At 38.5% G+C, this 17,495-nt stretch overlaps 2 protein-coding genes across 17 annotated transcripts in view; one reads left to right on the top strand and one right to left on the bottom strand.

The window, feature by feature from the left end:
• XRCC3 (X-ray repair cross complementing 3) overlaps positions 1-11,412 on the top strand; it is a 24,884-nt gene extending 13,472 nt beyond the window's left edge. For 9 of the 11 annotated variants that reach the window (XM_077819452.1, XM_077819448.1, XM_077819447.1 and 6 more), the window contains 3 exons: positions 2,887-3,099; positions 8,360-8,406; positions 9,376-9,672. In XM_077819452.1, the coding sequence (XP_077675578.1) occupies positions 2,887-3,099; positions 8,360-8,406; positions 9,376-9,616 (501 nt within the window). In that variant the 3' untranslated portion in view covers positions 9,617-9,672. Of the gene's footprint in view, positions 1-2,886; positions 3,100-8,359; positions 8,407-8,492; positions 9,301-9,375; positions 9,673-10,534 lie in introns of those variants that run through there. The other 2 variants (XM_077819454.1, XM_077819453.1) reach the window with 2 other exon arrangements.
• KLC1 (kinesin light chain 1) overlaps positions 11,411-17,495 on the bottom strand; it is a 123,661-nt gene continuing 117,576 nt past the window's right edge. For all 6 annotated transcript variants that reach the window (XM_077819434.1, XM_077819436.1, XM_077819435.1 and 3 more), the window contains one exon: positions 11,411-17,495. In XM_077819434.1, coding sequence (XP_077675560.1) covers positions 17,430-17,495 — 66 coding nt within the window. In that variant the 3' untranslated portion in view covers positions 11,411-17,429.

The following is a 17,495-nucleotide window of genomic DNA, read 5'->3' as shown; positions in this document are numbered from 1 at the left end:
TGTCTGTGGCATGCCCTCATGCTGTCGTCATCAGATCGTGTTGCATGACTGATACTGCAGCTAAATTAGAGAGACAGGGTGCTGAGGTGATATCTATTATTGGACAAACTTCTGTTGGTGAAAGAGACAAGCCTTCAAGCTTACACAGAGTTTTTCAGCTTCATGTAAGCTTTAAAATTTCTCTTACCAACAGAAGTTGATCCAATAAAATAATTCTCACCCACCTTTTCTCTCAAATATCTTGGGCCCAACACAGCTACAAGAACACTGGATACTGGAGCTATATGTGTTTTTAGCAAAAATATTCCATCATTAAGACTTGTTTTGGGAGAGCAAGATCGGTCACTTCTGTTCCTCTCAACCTGGCATCCAAAGCTGATGCTTGTTTGGCAGTCCTGTTGACCCTTGTTTACCTAGAACACAGTCCCCTTTCCTGGGCATTTTACTGCTTGCTACACTCCCACAAGTAGGAATATGCAAAGGCCATTTGAAGATGAAATGAAAGTTACTTACCTAAAACTAGAGTTCTTCGAGATAAGCCTCTGCATATTCGCACTCCCAGCCCACTTTCTCCACTTCTTCAGAGTCTCAGGTTAGGAATTCCCAAATTAGTGGAAGAAACTGAGGGGTGGCTTGGATATTTCCCCTTTTATACTCTCAGAACCCTCCAGGTTGGGAGTGAGGAGGAGGTGCAAGTAACCCCAGTGGACACCGCTTTCCAGAAGGTTCCAGAAGCTTCCAGCTCAGGCACCTTCATCCCAGAAGTGTGACTATCCAGAGGCTCATCTCAAAGAACTCTGGTTGTGGATAAGTAACCTTCATTTTCTAATGGGCTCTAAAGGTTAAAAATAACATTTGTTCAAAGTACTAGATCAGTATTTTAAACATTCTGGTTTAAAGTAAATATAAGAACACATTGTATATGCTGATAATATTGCAAATTCTAATCTAAATGTCACATTTGTTGCAGTCCACACAACAATTGGCCCTCCTATGTTGGGAAACATTGGTAAAGATTTTATTCCAGTCCTCTGAAATTATAAAATGCATTTATCATGGAGAAAGTCTGCACAATAACAGCAGGAGTTCTGAGAAACATCTTATAATAGGATATACATAGAACCAAAGTATCCCCTCAAATAATAAATGTTACACATACTGACAAGGCAATAAATTGCAGCAATAGAAGTAAAATTTAAACCTAAAGCATACACATTTTTCCAGTGACAGCTGCTCCTGGTGCTGCTTCTCCTCCCTGCCCAAAAAAGACAGTCATTGCTGGCATCTGTACTGTGTGTGTGAAAATCTGCTTGTCTCGGGGAAAGTAAGAAACTATTAAAAATAAATAAATAAAAATCCAATCCAACTTTGTTGGCTGCACTATGAAATGGAACAATCTCTATTTTATTTTACATCCTCCACTCCCTTCCTTGTTAAAACCTTTGACATCTTGCATGCTGAACAATCCAGTTGTTCATGTGTCCTTGATGAGAGTAAGTTTTGGATGTTAACAAAAAGACCAAAGTATTTTTTTGATAACTGACAGATGTTCCACTAAGAGTATGTCTACATTGCAGTCAGAGCTGTGATTGTAGCTCAGGTGGGCATACCTATGCTAGCTTTAATTTAGGTAGTGCAGCTAAAAATAGCAGTGAAGGTAAGGCAACACAGGCTACAGCACGGGCTGTACAAGCACACCCAGAACTCTGGGTACGTCCTCATGTTGTTAACTGGTGCTGGGGTCTGTTTTGTTAAATCTTCACTGCTATTTTTAGCTGCAGTAGCTAAATTAAAACTCATGGCAATGGCTCCCTAAACTGCAGTCACCTCTCCAATGCAGTGTAGACCACCCTTAGTGTACTGTGAACACAGTAAGAAGTCTCTCTAAAGAGGTCATCTATTCTGCTGAATGAATTCTTTTCAACAGTTAGAAACACACAGTTCTGATGATATTTGTGGGAAGAGCAAATCAGTAAGGTGAATCCTAGTATAATCCAGTTCCAAGAAATTCAATCTAATTTTGACAGACATGGAATGTAGAAAGTCATCAGTGTGTAACCTCTAATCCCGGCAGAATGTTTATAAATCTTTAACTGTGTATTCGTATTTATGTGTGAAGAATGGTGTCTTCCACACGAACAGTGCAAGGGTGTCAAGAGAATTCCCTCTTTGCTAAGATGAACAAGTGTTACATGTGATAGAAGAAAATTAAACTACTAAGCACCCAGTGTAACTTCTATCTAAAATATTTTGGGGACTTCAGAAACATTCAGATGATGGAATTTTTTATCAATGGGGGAGGAAACAGGAGTTTCAGGTGTTACTAACTTTTACCAGAAGTTTTGGTTAATAGAGGGTCTGATATAATAGCTGTATATAGTACTATCTCAATTCCTTTGATGAAAGAACACTGTCTTTTCTCATTTATCAATACTCTGATGACTTATGCTAGCCTTGAATTAACTCCTCAACATTCAAATGAATGCAGAGTGGCCATGGAGTAGGACTGCACTATTATGTTCTTAGGTAACACTGGAATTCTATAGGTGACTCAAAAATCCAGGCCAACCTTTTTCTTGACCTATTATGTGTTGTGCAGCCCCATTTACTTGACTGTGCTAGGCTGTATGTGGTGTAAACTAGTGCTGCAGTTGATCCTTTTTTATTGGAGGGTTGGTTGTTTGTTAAAAGTAGTCACAAGCAAGACAGCCAGACCTACACAGAAGAATACAATTGTGTCAAAGATCCATAATCTTGGCTTATGAATATAACCTCCCATAAATAACCACAGAGCCAAGCAGTGAAATGACAGGTATCTGTCTTAGAATTTTATAGGTACCAGCATTCTAACTAGTTCTAATATTGAATGTTTGCATTTTGTGGTAGGACACATTCTACAACTGCATTGCTAAAAGGATTTCCGTACTGCTCTCAAGAGGCATGGTGCGTTTGGTGGTCATTGATTCTATGGCTGCTTTGTTTCGATGTGAATTTGGCGCAAAAGATTCAGTTATGAAAGCCAGATATCTGCAGACATTCGGAGCAAAACTTCACAGTTTAAGCAGTAGATTCAGAACGCCAATACTGTGCATTAATCAGGTATGAAACCAGAAATTATTTCCTACTCTGCAGAACCGTTGAACAAACAAAATAAAAGAGACTTCTTGAAAAGAACCACAAACAGAAATGAACCTGACAGTATTCTTTTTGATCACACACTTTTGGTCTATGATCATTTAAGGATTAATGGAGGAGTTTTATCATACAGAAACAAATTCACTAGTATTGAGACATCTGTTGGCCTGAAAGTATTTGTAGGAATGTTATACAAGCCAATTGATACATTCTGGAAGTGAAAACATATTTGTATTAATACAACAATTTCCTTCTCCCATGAAACTGAAAAACCTATATAAGAACTAGGAAAGTCAGTATGTCCCAATATTTTCCTCTCCAACATTTTAGGTTTTTATTACATCTAGTCAATTTATGATAGCTCTGGAGGCCTCTATCAACAGAACACGTACAACCCAGGCAGTACCAGTGGCCATTATGGTGACTTTGTGATGTGGAACTTAGTCCACTTAACGTTGGCCCAAGGAAGTCATAAGCTTAATTTTTTGAGTAACATATGTAGGAAAATAATCTTACTTTTAAAAAAATATTTGAGGTATTAAAAGAAACTAGAATGAGCCAAAAGGGAACAATCAGTACAGAGAACTAATGGAAATATTTTCTTTAAAATTGGGACGAAGCATTGGATCTTAGACTTGCTTATGCAGCTTGATCTGTTTTTAGCTTGGTTTTTTCCTACTAATATTTTTGGAACACTTTTGGAGACAATTTTTATTGTTATTTGTATCACGGTAGTGCCTAAAGGTCCCAGGTCCCAAAAATCTGATTTTGCAAGTTAGTGCTCAGTACATTAGGAAAAAAGGGCTGCTTGAGTGAGAAAATTGTCTTGTTTTAAAGGGATATTATCAACTTCATCATAATGACTAACTGAAATGTTCCAGTTGCTAATAAGGCGGGCTTTAAATAATGTCCTGAAATTTTTTAAAAAAATATTTTTATAAATGTTTTTGCTCCTCCGCTGTTAATGTTTGCAAGGGTCTTTTTTTGCTAAGGGAGAAAGTGGAGGAGAAGAGGAGAAAGTGAAAGTATATAGAGGAGAAAGTGAAAGTAACCATATGTAAAGCATTGTAAACTGCACAAAGTGATCAGACTGAAAAAAAAGATAATTTCTCTCACTCACGCTAACTTTGAAGGGGTCCCACAGGGACCTGTACTATCCCATTTTCTCTTCAATATCTAATGAGATAGGAGATGTTATCGAACTAGCTGCCAACACTGCTAATGACACTGAACTATATATCTCATTCACAATTCATGCAACTACTGTCACTACTAAAATGTCAGAATACCTACAAGACATTGGTTCTTGGATGAAGGTCTGCTGGCTCAAGCTGAACCCAGCAAGACCAAAGTGATGCTAGTCAGAGAGGGGAAACATTTTGAAGAACTAGCCAAGACATTGTTTCTACCTTCCATTGATGACATAAAGCCTCCATCAAAATAGTGTGAAGCTTTGGCTTCTAGTTTGACTCATTAGATGACCTTGTACCATCAGTATCTAAAAAAACTAGCTTCATCTCCAGTTTCTTAGGTAACTTTTTCCTTTTCTTCTGAACAAGAACCTGGCAACGGTCAATGCATTTGTCACATCTAGGGTGGATTACTGTAATTCACTGTATCTGAAGCTGAATGTGAAGACAGTGCATCAGCTCTAGCTGTTACAAAATGTGGCTGTCTGCATGTCTGTGGTTTAGGAGGCTGCCTTGAGTACAAGAGGCTTATGCTGAAGTCCCTCCATGGGCTCCCAGTCAACTTATGATGCCAATTTAAGGTTCTGGTCCTAATCAACAAAGCAACTAGTGGATCAAACTCCAACTCCATTAAAGACAAAAATTCTGTCTATGAACTATCGTGACAGCTGCAGTCCTCTGAGACAATCCAGAAAATGAAGCCCAGGATGAAGTTTGTGAGAGCTTGGGATAAAACATTCTCAGTCAAGGGGACCTACTATGAAACAAACTTCCAGAAGAGATTGGGCAAATCCAGAATCTGACCACCTTTTAAAAAACACTGCAAAACTGTCTTCAAATTTTTTTTCCTCCATAATGATGACACAATGGTGACACCTCCTTGTACCACCATCTAAGGAAAGGAAAGAAAATCTAAAGGATCAAAACCAAAAAAACCCATATTTTTATCCTGAAAAAAGGAGAAGTGCTAGATACTCCATGAAGTCAGGTAATGCCATTGATTTTACATGGAAGGCACTTGGAATACTACAGTGATGGGCAGCAGAAAAAAAGCCTTAGATAGGCAACGTCTTTCAGATCTAATAATTTTAGGGATCACTTGTAACAATTTTCAAACAGAAATGATTCAGCAAGTTGATGGTAGCATCCCTTTAACTTTAGTCCATGATAAGATTGATAAACCTAAACCTAGGGCTCTGCTTCACTAAGCTGCTATTAATTTTAAATGGCTGTACTAGAAAATGACAAGTTATTTCTATAAGATGAGACCTTCTCCCCACTAGAACCACCTCTGGAGAGGACACAGGAGGTGTGAAGCTGAGGCTTCCCTCAAGTTTCCTTTGAATTCTTGGTAGAATCTGTACTCAGAAGCATGATTCAGGCCCTAAACATAGTGGATTTCTGGGGATGTGAAGCCCCCTCAAGCCTCAGCACTTACTGTAGGACATAGGTCCCCAAACTGTAGGGTGTGCCCCCCTATTGGGGTGTGGAAGAACATTTGCGGGGGTGAGGCTGGGGCCCAGGCCAGCCCCCACAGGCGGCAGGGAGGGAGTGCTGCCCAGCTCTGCTCCTGGCTGCCGGCCCTGTGCTCAGGGATCTGCTGCTGGCCCCAGGCCCTGGCTACTGGCCAAGGTCCCTGGCCGAGGCTCTTCTCCTGGCCCTGCCCCCAGCTGTAGCCCAGGCTTGGTCCCCTTACCTCTGTCCGCATCTCCTCCCCGGGAGCTGCTGCCCCGCTCCCGGCTCGGGGGGATGGGACACCGACAGGGGTAAAGGGGGGCATGAGGTAAAAATTTTGGGACCACTGCTCTAGGACCCTCTGTCCTGGTCTCCTCTACAGTGCAGTTCCCGCAGAGCCTTGTCATGGATTCTGCCACTGGTCCCTTGGATATCCTTTAGAATGGGACTGTGCATTGTGGAGTCAGCTCTTTTTGGCCGTTTTTCCAGGGTTTTCTGGGGCAGCTATGCTGCAAATAAGGTGTCTGACAAGGAGGCAAGGGCAGGACAAGTATGTATCTTTTCAAAACTCTTCTGCATTGAGAAGATTCTCTGCTCTGCATCGGAGGTAGTTTGAGTGCTGGTTAGATCTGTCTTGAGAATCATGGAACAGTAGATTGGCTCTGGCCCGAGCATAGGTTAGAGAACCCTAAGGTTTGCACTGACCTGTCCCAAATAGACTGATTTCCATTTGGCTATATGCTACCCGAAGAGGGACATCCTTAAGGACTATCTTCTGATGAATGTGTAGTCTAAAAATGAATGTAGAGTAGCCTACAGGCTCCTCAGCCAGGTGCTTATTACTGAACATTCTGGGAGGAAAGGAAAGGTTGAATGGGTAATATTTTGTACTGATCGACAATTTGTGTAGGTGTGCTTAAAAAAAAGTTTCCTAGATATTGCAGCAATAGTCTGGGGGAGGAATTTCTCTTGTGTTTGTTATTTTGGTCCAAAGTCCTCCATCTTTGGGGAGCACCTTTGGATTTGGAATGCTTTATTGGGTTATTTTCTTATGCTTTTGGCTGTTTAGGAAATCTTTTTTGCAGAAGGACCTTCCTTTTGCAAAGGAATCAGAAAGTATGCTAGATTTCTTCCAAGTGACTCCATCACTTAAGAACTTGAGATTGAACTGTAGTGCTTTATGTGTTTAGAGGTGGATTGGACCCCTCAGTTCCAAGTAGTATTTTGACCTTAGGACTGAAGAAATTGCTCAGGCAGGTCTGGTTTGACTCCCAAGAGCTGAAGAGAACCAATGTGCCCTTGAGAAATTGTCTTTAGAGGAGTCTTTGCTGATGTGGTGGGATGCACAGGTCCCAGATTTATGTAGACCAAGTCTCTCTTCCTGGCAAAGCAAGATTCTGCAGATAGGGAGCAATTGTGGAAGAACTACCCTTCCAAGTGTCCAGAAAGGGTCTCGTAGCAGCTTGAGCATCTCTTAGCTTTTGAATTGCTCCATTTGGACTGCTCTGCTGTAAAAAGAAACAAGTGAAGTGCAGAAGCCCAGTGGATGGGCTCATTTGGGGAATAAGGCTCCTGAAATTTCAGACCCCAAAGGCAAAGACGAATTGGGAGATCGGGACTGTTGTTTGCTTGCTATAATCTCAAATTCATCTTTAGAAGTTGGGAATGCTGGATTGCCGTTCTGCTTAAAATGCTGGAGATAGAATCTGACACAAGGGTGGAAGGGTGAAGCCTCATGGACAGTCTGAACTGTCCCTGGTATTTGCTGAGAGAGAAATGCAGTCCAGTCCTCTGAGGAGGAGGTCAGGATCCAGAAAGCAAATGCATTTTTAATTTAAAAGTTTTTTAAAAATAACTAACTGGACTCCTTTTAAAATAAGACATGTAGCATATCCAGTAGGCTACAAAAATTGTAGTTACAGGAGGGAGCTGTGAATGTAATAATTTTTTTCTCATCTGTATCTTCAAGCTGTGCTTCTAAGAAAAAAATCCTAGTGTATACTAAGGGCTACATACAAACACAACAACTCTTTTAACTTACTGTGCTTTTGTCAACAGAAAGATGTTAAGAACAAAGATTTTTATATGTTTCATCTTGGAAGATAATTAATGTGGTTGAGATGCATTCCTGGGAGGCAGGACACCTGAGTTCTATTCCAGGCTCTACCCACAGTCTGAGTTTGTGAACTTGGGCAAGTCACGTAATCACTCGCTCAGTGTCTTCACTTACACACATGTAAAATTGGGTTTATTCTTTTATAGTTCTTCAGATGATGGTACTATCTAGTGAAACTATTCTATGGCCCTTTTTAATTTTTAATTAATAGATTGGTACAAGCTGTGACTTAGTGAATAGTTACTGTGTTTAGGACTAAGTTTATACCCCATAGTACCCCTTCAATTTCAGCCTGGATAACTAAGGGTTGGGTTTTTTTGTTTTGTTTTTTTAATTTAGCTTAAGTAATTGTGATTCAATATAAGGTCTTTTGTGTGTGTCACCCTCTTTCCCCACCTTTCCTTGGGTAAATGCAAATATATATTCACAGTACAACTTCATTCAAAATCTGTTTATTACTTAGGTAACGGATGCAGTGGATGAGACAGATGTTTCTCAGAGCAATTTTGGGTAAGTAGTTCTCCATAAACTGAAATGTAATAATAGTACACACACACAAGGAAGATTTAACCCTGCACTCTTTCTTCTTTTGTCAGTTTATCCTCAGTATAATATATAGGAACATAGGAATTACCTTGCTACATCAGACCAGGGGTCATCTTATCTAGCATTCTGTTTCTGACAGTGACCAGTACCAGCTCTGGAGGAAAGTGGAAGAAATCCTATGGGATACAATTATGGAATAATCTGCTCCTAGGACATGTTATTTTTTTTTAATCATCAGGTATTAGTGATTGGTTTACACTCCAGCACATGTGGGATTATATCTTCTCTTGTCTGTCTGATGTAACTGTGGATGTTGTCACTTTCCATATAAATTTAAAACTTTATTAAAATCCTGTTTTGTTTTGTTTTAAAAAATGTAAAGATATAATTAACCAGCAGAACTTCATTGCTGCAAGATACCTTTGAGGCCAAAAGATTAGTAGGATTTAAATAAGGCCTTGACATTTATATGAATGAGAACATTCCCACAGACATAAGGTCATATATTTAGAAGAGGAGATATAAATTTTGTGTTTCAAGGGCATGACATTGTTGACAGGGGATAGGGAGAAACTTCTTCTTTGGGCAGGTTATTCCCTAGCTACTGGAGGGTTATTTCCACTTTCCTTTAAAACAAATTTTATAAACAACAAATCAAGAAAAAAAAATTGAGGGTGTTAAATCTACCCTACCCTATGTAATGTTGCCTCTGATGGAGCCCAGGGTAGATGGCCCTGTAATTTGTATTTTAAGTGGCTGAAAATTGTTTGAGAGGATTTGTCCAGACAAGTGCCATCTCTGTGAAGCATTGCAGCTACTTATAGTTGAAGTGTAATTTCTAACGTATGTCTACTTAAAATGAATTAGCAATTTAGTGTGAAGCATCTTATGTTTCATGCATGCAAAAACTTATAAAACACTGTTTCCTTCTAGCTTATTGGATAAGAATGTTTCTCCAGCACTTGGGCTAACCTGGTCCAACCAACTGTTGATGAGATTGATGGCCAGTCGAACAACACAATCAGAACAGTCACCTGGAGGTGCATTACAGCACACTGGAAGTGTTTTGAGGACTTTAAGTGTGGTTTTTGCTCCTCATCTCCCTCAGTCCTTTTGCTGCTATGCAGTAAATTTGGAAGGTGTGAAAGGAGTAAAAGTGAAAACCCCCCTGTGAAAATGTTACATACCTATATACTCCAAAGATAGATATAAAAGATTGTGAATCAAGAAGCCATTTGCCTAATTTTTTTTCATCTGTAGAAAAAAAGATGCCTAACATGTATATGGAAAATGTTACTTGGACAATACATTTTTATAACCATATTCTGAGAAAATACAGAAGCAGTGATAGAGAATAGATTTCTGTACCTACTTTTAGGTTCAGTTAGGTTTCCCCCTCGATGCATCTATCTTGGAAAAGAAGGGATCTTAATAAAATATTACCTGCATCTTTGGGATGCAGCCTATACTAAATGCTGGCCTGCTTTAAACACTTACTGAAGTAGGCCAGCTGTACTTTCAAATGCTGACTCTAGCAGGGAAATACCATGTTTATAAAAAGAAAAGGAGGACTTGTGGCACCTTAGAGACTAACAAATTTATTTGAGCATAAGCTTTCGAGAGCTACAGCTCACTTCAACGGATGCATGCATTGGAAAATACAGTGGGGAGATGTATATACACAGAGAACATGAAACAATGGGTGTTACAGTGTGTGCGGTAACAAGAGTGATCAGGTAAGGTGAGCTATGACCAGGAGGAGGGCAGGGGGGGGAACCTTTTGTAGTGATAATCAAGGTGGGCCATTTCCAGCAGTTGACAAGAACATGTGAGGAACATGGGGAAATAGTTTTAGTTTGTGTAATGACCCATCCACTCCCAGTCTTTATTCAAGCCTAAGTTAATTGTATCCGGTTTGCAAATTAATTCCAATTCAGCAGTCTCTCATTGGAGTCTGTTTTTGAAGTTTTTTTTGTTGAAGAATTGCCACTTAAGTCTGTAATTGAGTGACCAAAGAGATTGAAGTGTTCTCCGACTAGTTTTTGAATGTTATAATTCTTGACATCTAATTGTCACGATCCATTGTCTACAGCCAAGCTCTATGATACAACTGCATTTGCTCCAACCCCTCAGACAGAGACAAACACCTACAAGATCTCTATCAAGCATTCTTACAACTACAATACTCACCTGCTGAAGTGAAGAAACAGATTGACAGAGCCAGAAGAGTACCCAGAAGTTACCTACTACAGGACAGGCCCAACAAAGAAAATAACAAAACGCAACTAGCAGTCACCTTCAGCCCCTTCTCCAACGCATCATCAAGGATCTACAACCTATCCTGAAGGATGACCCATCACTCTCACAGATCTTGGGAGACAGGCCAGTCCTTGCCTACAGACAGCCCCGCAACCTGAAGCAAGTACTCACCAGCAACCACACAACAAAAACACTAATCCAGGAACCTATCCTTGCGACAAAGCCCGTTGCCAATTGTGTCCCCATATCTATTCAGGGGACACCATAATAGGGCCCAATCACATCAGTCACACTATCAGAGGCTCGTTCACCTACGCATCTACCAGTGTGATATATGCCATCATGTGCCAGCAATGCCCCTCTGCCATGTACATTGGCCAAACTGGACAGTCTCTATGTAAAAGAATAAATGGACACAAATCAGACTTCAAGAATTCTAACATTCAAAAACATTACATTCCCTCTTATCCCAGTGATTTAGTGATTTAATACCTCTTTGAAATTACCCCACAGCACAGTCAATTAGTAGTCCTTATTTGAACATCCAAATATAGTCCTGGATCTTGCAGGTTACAACAGTTTATAATAATTTTCTTGAGCTTTCTGCACCCACAAAAAGAAAGTGATTCTAGAGTTTAAAACAAAAAAACCCTCCACTGTTCACAGTGAAGCACTTATCATACAGTCAAATAAAGTCAATGTTTAAGAGAATTTTTTACTGTATTTTATTTCATCAGCTATAGCTGTATAGAGGGTTCACATATCTTAAAATTGCATTTATGAACTACACTTTAATTCAATACAAGTTAGGTGGTGTAAAACCCATGAAAAGCAGATCTGTATACAGTGCTAAGTATTTATTTTGTGGGTGTTCCTTATTTTTCAGCAGAATATTATCAGCAATACAGGAACATACTGTAACTCTCCATTGTAAGTCACAGCTGTTCCAGAAGTTTTTTCTTTTATGTAATAAATGCATTTTATTTAGGAACTGTCCCTTATTATAGCTTTATTAATCTTTGGGTTTCACACCTGAGGTTTGCTTCTGTACAGGAAAAATACATGACTAAGTGCTTTTTACATGAAAGATTTACATTCTAAAATGCATAAATACACCCATCTTTATTTTACATAGAATTATTGTAAGATTACATTTAAATATTTTATTTTTGCACTTTGAAAATAATCATCAAATCAAACCATAGCTCTGTAACAGATACAAAGTAAAGAGACATTCAGTGGTAACATGATATGCTTCTGGAATCAGATTGCTGTTGAAAATTAGAATGGTAGGACAGTTATTCTGTGCACTGTAAAGACACTGGTGTATAAAAAAGTGCATTTACGGAACTAAAGTGTTAACACAACAGATCTAGTTAAAAAGCCTAACCTTTAACTTCATGACAAGTTCTGCATTTAAATCACAGTGATTTACTGATATTTGTTACGATTAAGGTTTTGTTTTATTTTGAAGCTTTTCAGTTCTTACCCTTCAAGAGAGGAATTCAGGGTTCTGTTTCTCCTTCAACAGTTGGAAATATACTGTACAGTATTTGAGAGCTAAGATCAACACAAGCACCCTCAAAATCAGTCTTTGAAGGTTTTAAAACTAATGTTTGTAATCTAAATCCACAGATTTTTTTTTTTTTTTTTTACTTGGACTTAAAGGGAAAGGTGACATTAGAATCATAGAATATCAGGGTTGGAAGGGACCTCAGGAGGTCATCTAGTCCAACCCCCTGCTCAAAGCAGGACCAATCCCCAATTAAATCATCCCAGCCAGGGCTTTGTCAAGCCTGACCTTAAAAACTTCTAAGGAAGGAGATTCTACCACCTCCCTAGGTAACGCATTCCAGTGTTTCACCACCCTCCTAGTGAAAAAGTTTTTCCTAATATCCAACCTAAACCTCCCCCACTGCAACTTGAGACCATTACTCCTTGTCCTGTCCTCTTCTACCACTGAGAATAGTCTAGAACCATCCTCTCTGGAACCACCTCTCAGGTAGTTGAAAGCAGCTATCAAATCTCCCCTGATTCTTCTCTTCTGCAGACTAAACAATCCCAGTTCCCTCAGCCTCTCCTCATAAGTCATGTGTTCCAGATCCCTAATCATTTTTGTTGCTCTTCGCTGGACTCTTTCCAATTTATCCACATCCTTGTAGTGTGGGGCCCAAAACTGGACACAGTACTCCAGATGAGGCCTCACCAATGTCGAATAGAAGGGGACGATCACATCCCTCGATCTGCTCGCTATGCCCCTACTTATACATCCCAAAATGCCATTGGCCTTCTTGGCAACAAGGGCACACTGCTGACTCATATCCAGCTTCTCGTCCACTATCACCCCTAGGTCCTTTTCTGCCGAACTGCTGCCTAGCCATTCGGTCCCTAGTCTGTAGTGGTGCATTGGGTTCTTCCATCCTAAGTGCAGGACCCTGCACTTATCCTTATTGAACCTCATCAGATTTCTTTTGGCCCAATCCTCCAATTCGTCTCCAATTTGTCCATTACTATCCTTAAAGACAGAGCCCTGCAAATCTGCTAATATCTGTGGACCAGATGTAGATACAAATTTTATATCTGAGCAGAGCTCTACTTTAAAAGATGTTACTAACCTCCATTTTCCTCCCCAACCCAACAAAACCAAAATACCCTTAGTTATTTAATAGAACTTGAGCTGTGCATTCTTAATTTGTTAATTTTGTTACACCAGCCTCCAAGTTACATAGGAAAATACTTTTCATAATTTTAAAAAACTTCATAGAGCTTTAAGTTGGAGACAGTGTCTGATGAATACATCGAGATGCTGAAGATTCCTCATTATTTTACCAATTTTTAGTATTCTTTTTATATCAAATTGTATGTAGTTCTTAGTATACATTAACAAAACCAAAGTAGAACTAATCTGCCATACTTTTACAGTCCTAGGCATCTTCAGTGCTTTAAAATGCAGGTGGAATGTTAACCACTGAATTTTAGCTATGATCTTTTAAATTATTCCTATTTTAAAGCAGTCATAACAATTGTATTACAGGGATATAAAGAGTTTTGCCACTCTATCACGTAAGCCTTCATTTTTTCACCAAGAAGGTGTATTTTAGGGCTGCTGAACTCAGGGTGATGAATGTGAGGGTAACTTTTCATTTAGCTCGACTTTAAAAAAAAACAAAAAAAACACACTACTTACCTCTTCCACTCAAAGTACTCAGACGACAAATGATTTGAAACAAATGTAAACTTTCACAACTTCCCCTCACAAATTAACCATTTACTTTTTAAAGAGTATTTATACCCATGCATTTACAAAAATACATTTTTATCATAATGCAAAGTCTGTACTATAAAACTAAACTTTACACGTTCATGCTTTCCTTCCAATATTTATTCTTTTGATATAGGCAGACACTTTGATTACTAAAATGCAATACATACACTTAGCAGCTTTCAGACAAAGTAAGTGACCTAACTTGACAAAAACAAAATTGTACACTTGAACCTATCAAATACTGTAAACATACATTAGATGAAGCACTGCATGCACACCCCATTTTAACGGTACATACATAACACAACCATGCTTGGTTTTCTCTTTTGTTTTTTAAGTCAATGGAATCCTTTAACTGTACAGATTAACCATAGATACTTCAAGCTTAAACCTTTTTGAATTACCACCACTCATCCTTAACAAAATACAAAAGCATGAAAATAAATGTCAAACGTAGTTCATCCATAGTTTGTTCTAAATACTTTGCTACCACTGGGGACATCGTTTACAAACAGTAAACTGCTAGTTCAGTCACCCATCTACAAAGGGAGCTTATGAATCACTGCTAAATTTTACCATAATATTTAATTAGATCTTCAATCAAGAACAAATAGTGACAGTCCTGATTGCAAATGGTGCACAACATGACAGAGTCTAGCAAAAAAAATTAAAATGGAAGTGTCAACGATTATTTAAAAGTAAACTCAGAAGTCCACTTAAAAACAAACAGATGCATACACTGGCAAAGTAATTTTTTGGATCATTTAAACAGAAGGAAGTTTGATACCAAAATCCACAGAAAAATTACATAGATTTTGCAAGTTGTTAAAAGAGTGGTTTTGTTTGGGAAGGCGGTGTGGGATAGAAAAGTAGGTCAACATTTTAACCTTATGATTCCTTGACAGGATTTCTTTAAATAACATAAAGCACGCAAGTCACATCTGTAAGCACAGTACTAATAGTACCACCTACAATATTTTATTGAGCTATTTAAAAACCTAAAGTTGAGATTCCACTAACACCAGCGTCTGACATACTCTAGTCTTGAATTTTAAAGACCATTTAATAAAATGTATAGTTAAGCAGGTCTGAATTAAGTTTTAAATATTTAAACAGATTTCTATTTACACAACAAGTTCCAGTTCTTTGAGAGGCTGCAAAAACATTAATTCAAATTTGAAAGATAAAGGCTTGGAAACAAGTTCTTAGATTGCACCAAATATCTAATCTCAAAGTCATCTTTGGGTTAGAATAGCTACCTTTCTACAAAGTCATACCTTTATAGGTGCTCTTCACGTTGGTGAAAGTCACGTTGGATGTAAAGGGCCTGTAAAAAGTCCTCTGAGCCACTATTACTGTGGTATCTCCTCCTATACCAGCAAAGACTGACTTGTAGGGCAGGCCTTTGCACTAGAAATCCTTCGTAGTCATTGCAAAAGGGACAGCTGACACAAAGCAGTTGTGGTAGCCCTGTGGCCTGCCCATCAGTTAGCAATGGATACCATCTTCTTACCCACCCAACAACTGCTGTTTAGTTCCACGGGCAAAGCTAGTTTACTTCAAACTTTGTGCAGAGAACTATGAATCCACCAAACATATATGTGATGTTTTATTAAAATAATATAAGATCTCTAAAAAAAAATTAAAATTCGAGCCCACATTATGTCTACATCTATAAAATAACCGAGCAACAATTTGTTCTCAAGTTCATCAATGAATTGCACTAGTCTGCGCTAAAACCACTACACATTAGCAGCATCTTGTTTCCATTTCTGGACTGTTTTTATGGCAAGTATACCATATATACAATTTTCTTCTTTACAGAGATGCTAATGAAGTACCTCATAGTAAACATAAGTGCATTACACATATAACTTGTTGCATCAGTCATTAAAATAAGCTTTAAAACCAGATGCAAGTTGGTCAAGCAGTTATAAAAGTATTCGGTCTAGTGAGTTCTTCACAGCCTGATCAAATACCAAAACTTATTGTTTACCTTCCTCTATCTTACCTCAATGTGTGTTAGTCTTGGATTAGTATTCCAGCTTGTCCCACAGTTATCTTTTTGTTCTGTATATTTCAATTATTTCTCTATATTCACAAACACATGCACATTTTTACCTTCTCCTTCCACTTGCATGTAAATAACAGTTTTCACCTGCCTGCAAAATTTTAAGTGTGGAGTTTTAAAAATCACATATTTTACAGAAGAAACAAACTGAAAATGTTAGTGTTCACAAGATACTTAAACATTACATACTTAGTCCCAGCAGCAGGCCTGAATACAGACAGCATATCTATTAATTGTATACAGATTAAAAAAGGATGGCTGATCAAAAATGTGACCTGTCTGCCAAATAAGGGCATCTAGTGCTTCTGATGGGGCCCTAAACATATCAAACTTAAGTGGAGAGTTTCACAAGTAGGTCCTCTGCACAGCAGCTATTCCACAGTATAACAGCCTAGCATGCAGTCACCTGCTTCATTTGCTCCTGTTGCCATCAACTAATATGGAGAGAGGCAAGAGTTGAAACAAGCATGAAGAAACAATGGAGTAGTTTTAGCCTAAAGAGAACTAAGGGATAAGAACTTCAGCGGACAGGCACGAAAAGTGTCAGCAACCTGAGGCATAATATTTTGCATTAAAGCAGCAGCTGCTGCTCTGGGACAGTTGCACCCCACAGCTTCAATATGCATCTACTGTAAAAAAAAAAAAAAATACAGGCCAAAACGTTTGCCATTTCCCCCTGATCAAAATGAACTGTACGATTACCACTGATTACTGGGCCTTAAGACCTACATCAATAAATAAGATAGGAAATTTCATAGTTACAGGTATTGATAAGCATGCCACCTATAGTTAAGGTAGTCTAAGTGTTTCCATTACAAAATTTATTTTCTAGATCTACTGGTTAAGGAATCCAATATTAAGCTCTACTTTTCAGGCAAGATATCTGAAATTGTGACTCTCAGTCATGCAAGGCAAAGTCACACCAATACAGTATACCCCATTCTGAATTTATACAGTAATGCACATAACCGACACTTGTCTCATTCAAGCACTGTATATATTTTCTGCTACACATTTCATTTAATCTTTTTTCAAATATCAATATAGAGAACCCTTTATACTCCTTTGCATTTTGGTATGTTTTATATGCATTTCTATTTTTTCAGTTTTCAGCTGCTGGGATATTCAGATCTGTTAACAGAAATTGACATACGTAGCACGAATGACAGCAGTGCAATGAGCAATATATATCATTTCTCTTTAGAAGAAAATATCCACTAACACTATGTTTAAAAATGTCATTACTATTTTAGAAAAGTAAAAACAGCAGTCCATTGCAAAAGAGTCTACAAATTAGATGTTCCTATAGAGACTGATAAGGAACCAAAGCTTTGAGAGTCTCAGTGCTTCTTTATTCACAAAGAAATTTTAGCTAGTTTCTGGCCAAGAACTTCAATGTGCCAAATCAGTGTGACTGGCACTCAGAGCTCTTGAGTCTGTCAGACAATTATTTCGTTC

The sequence above is a fragment of the Eretmochelys imbricata genome, chromosome 6, assembly GCF_965152235.1.
Source record: "Eretmochelys imbricata isolate rEreImb1 chromosome 6, rEreImb1.hap1, whole genome shotgun sequence".
NCBI lineage: Eukaryota > Metazoa > Chordata > Testudines > Cheloniidae > Eretmochelys > Eretmochelys imbricata.
The sequence above is the reverse complement of the archived record's forward strand: the minus strand, read 5'-3'. Positions and strand labels throughout refer to the sequence as shown.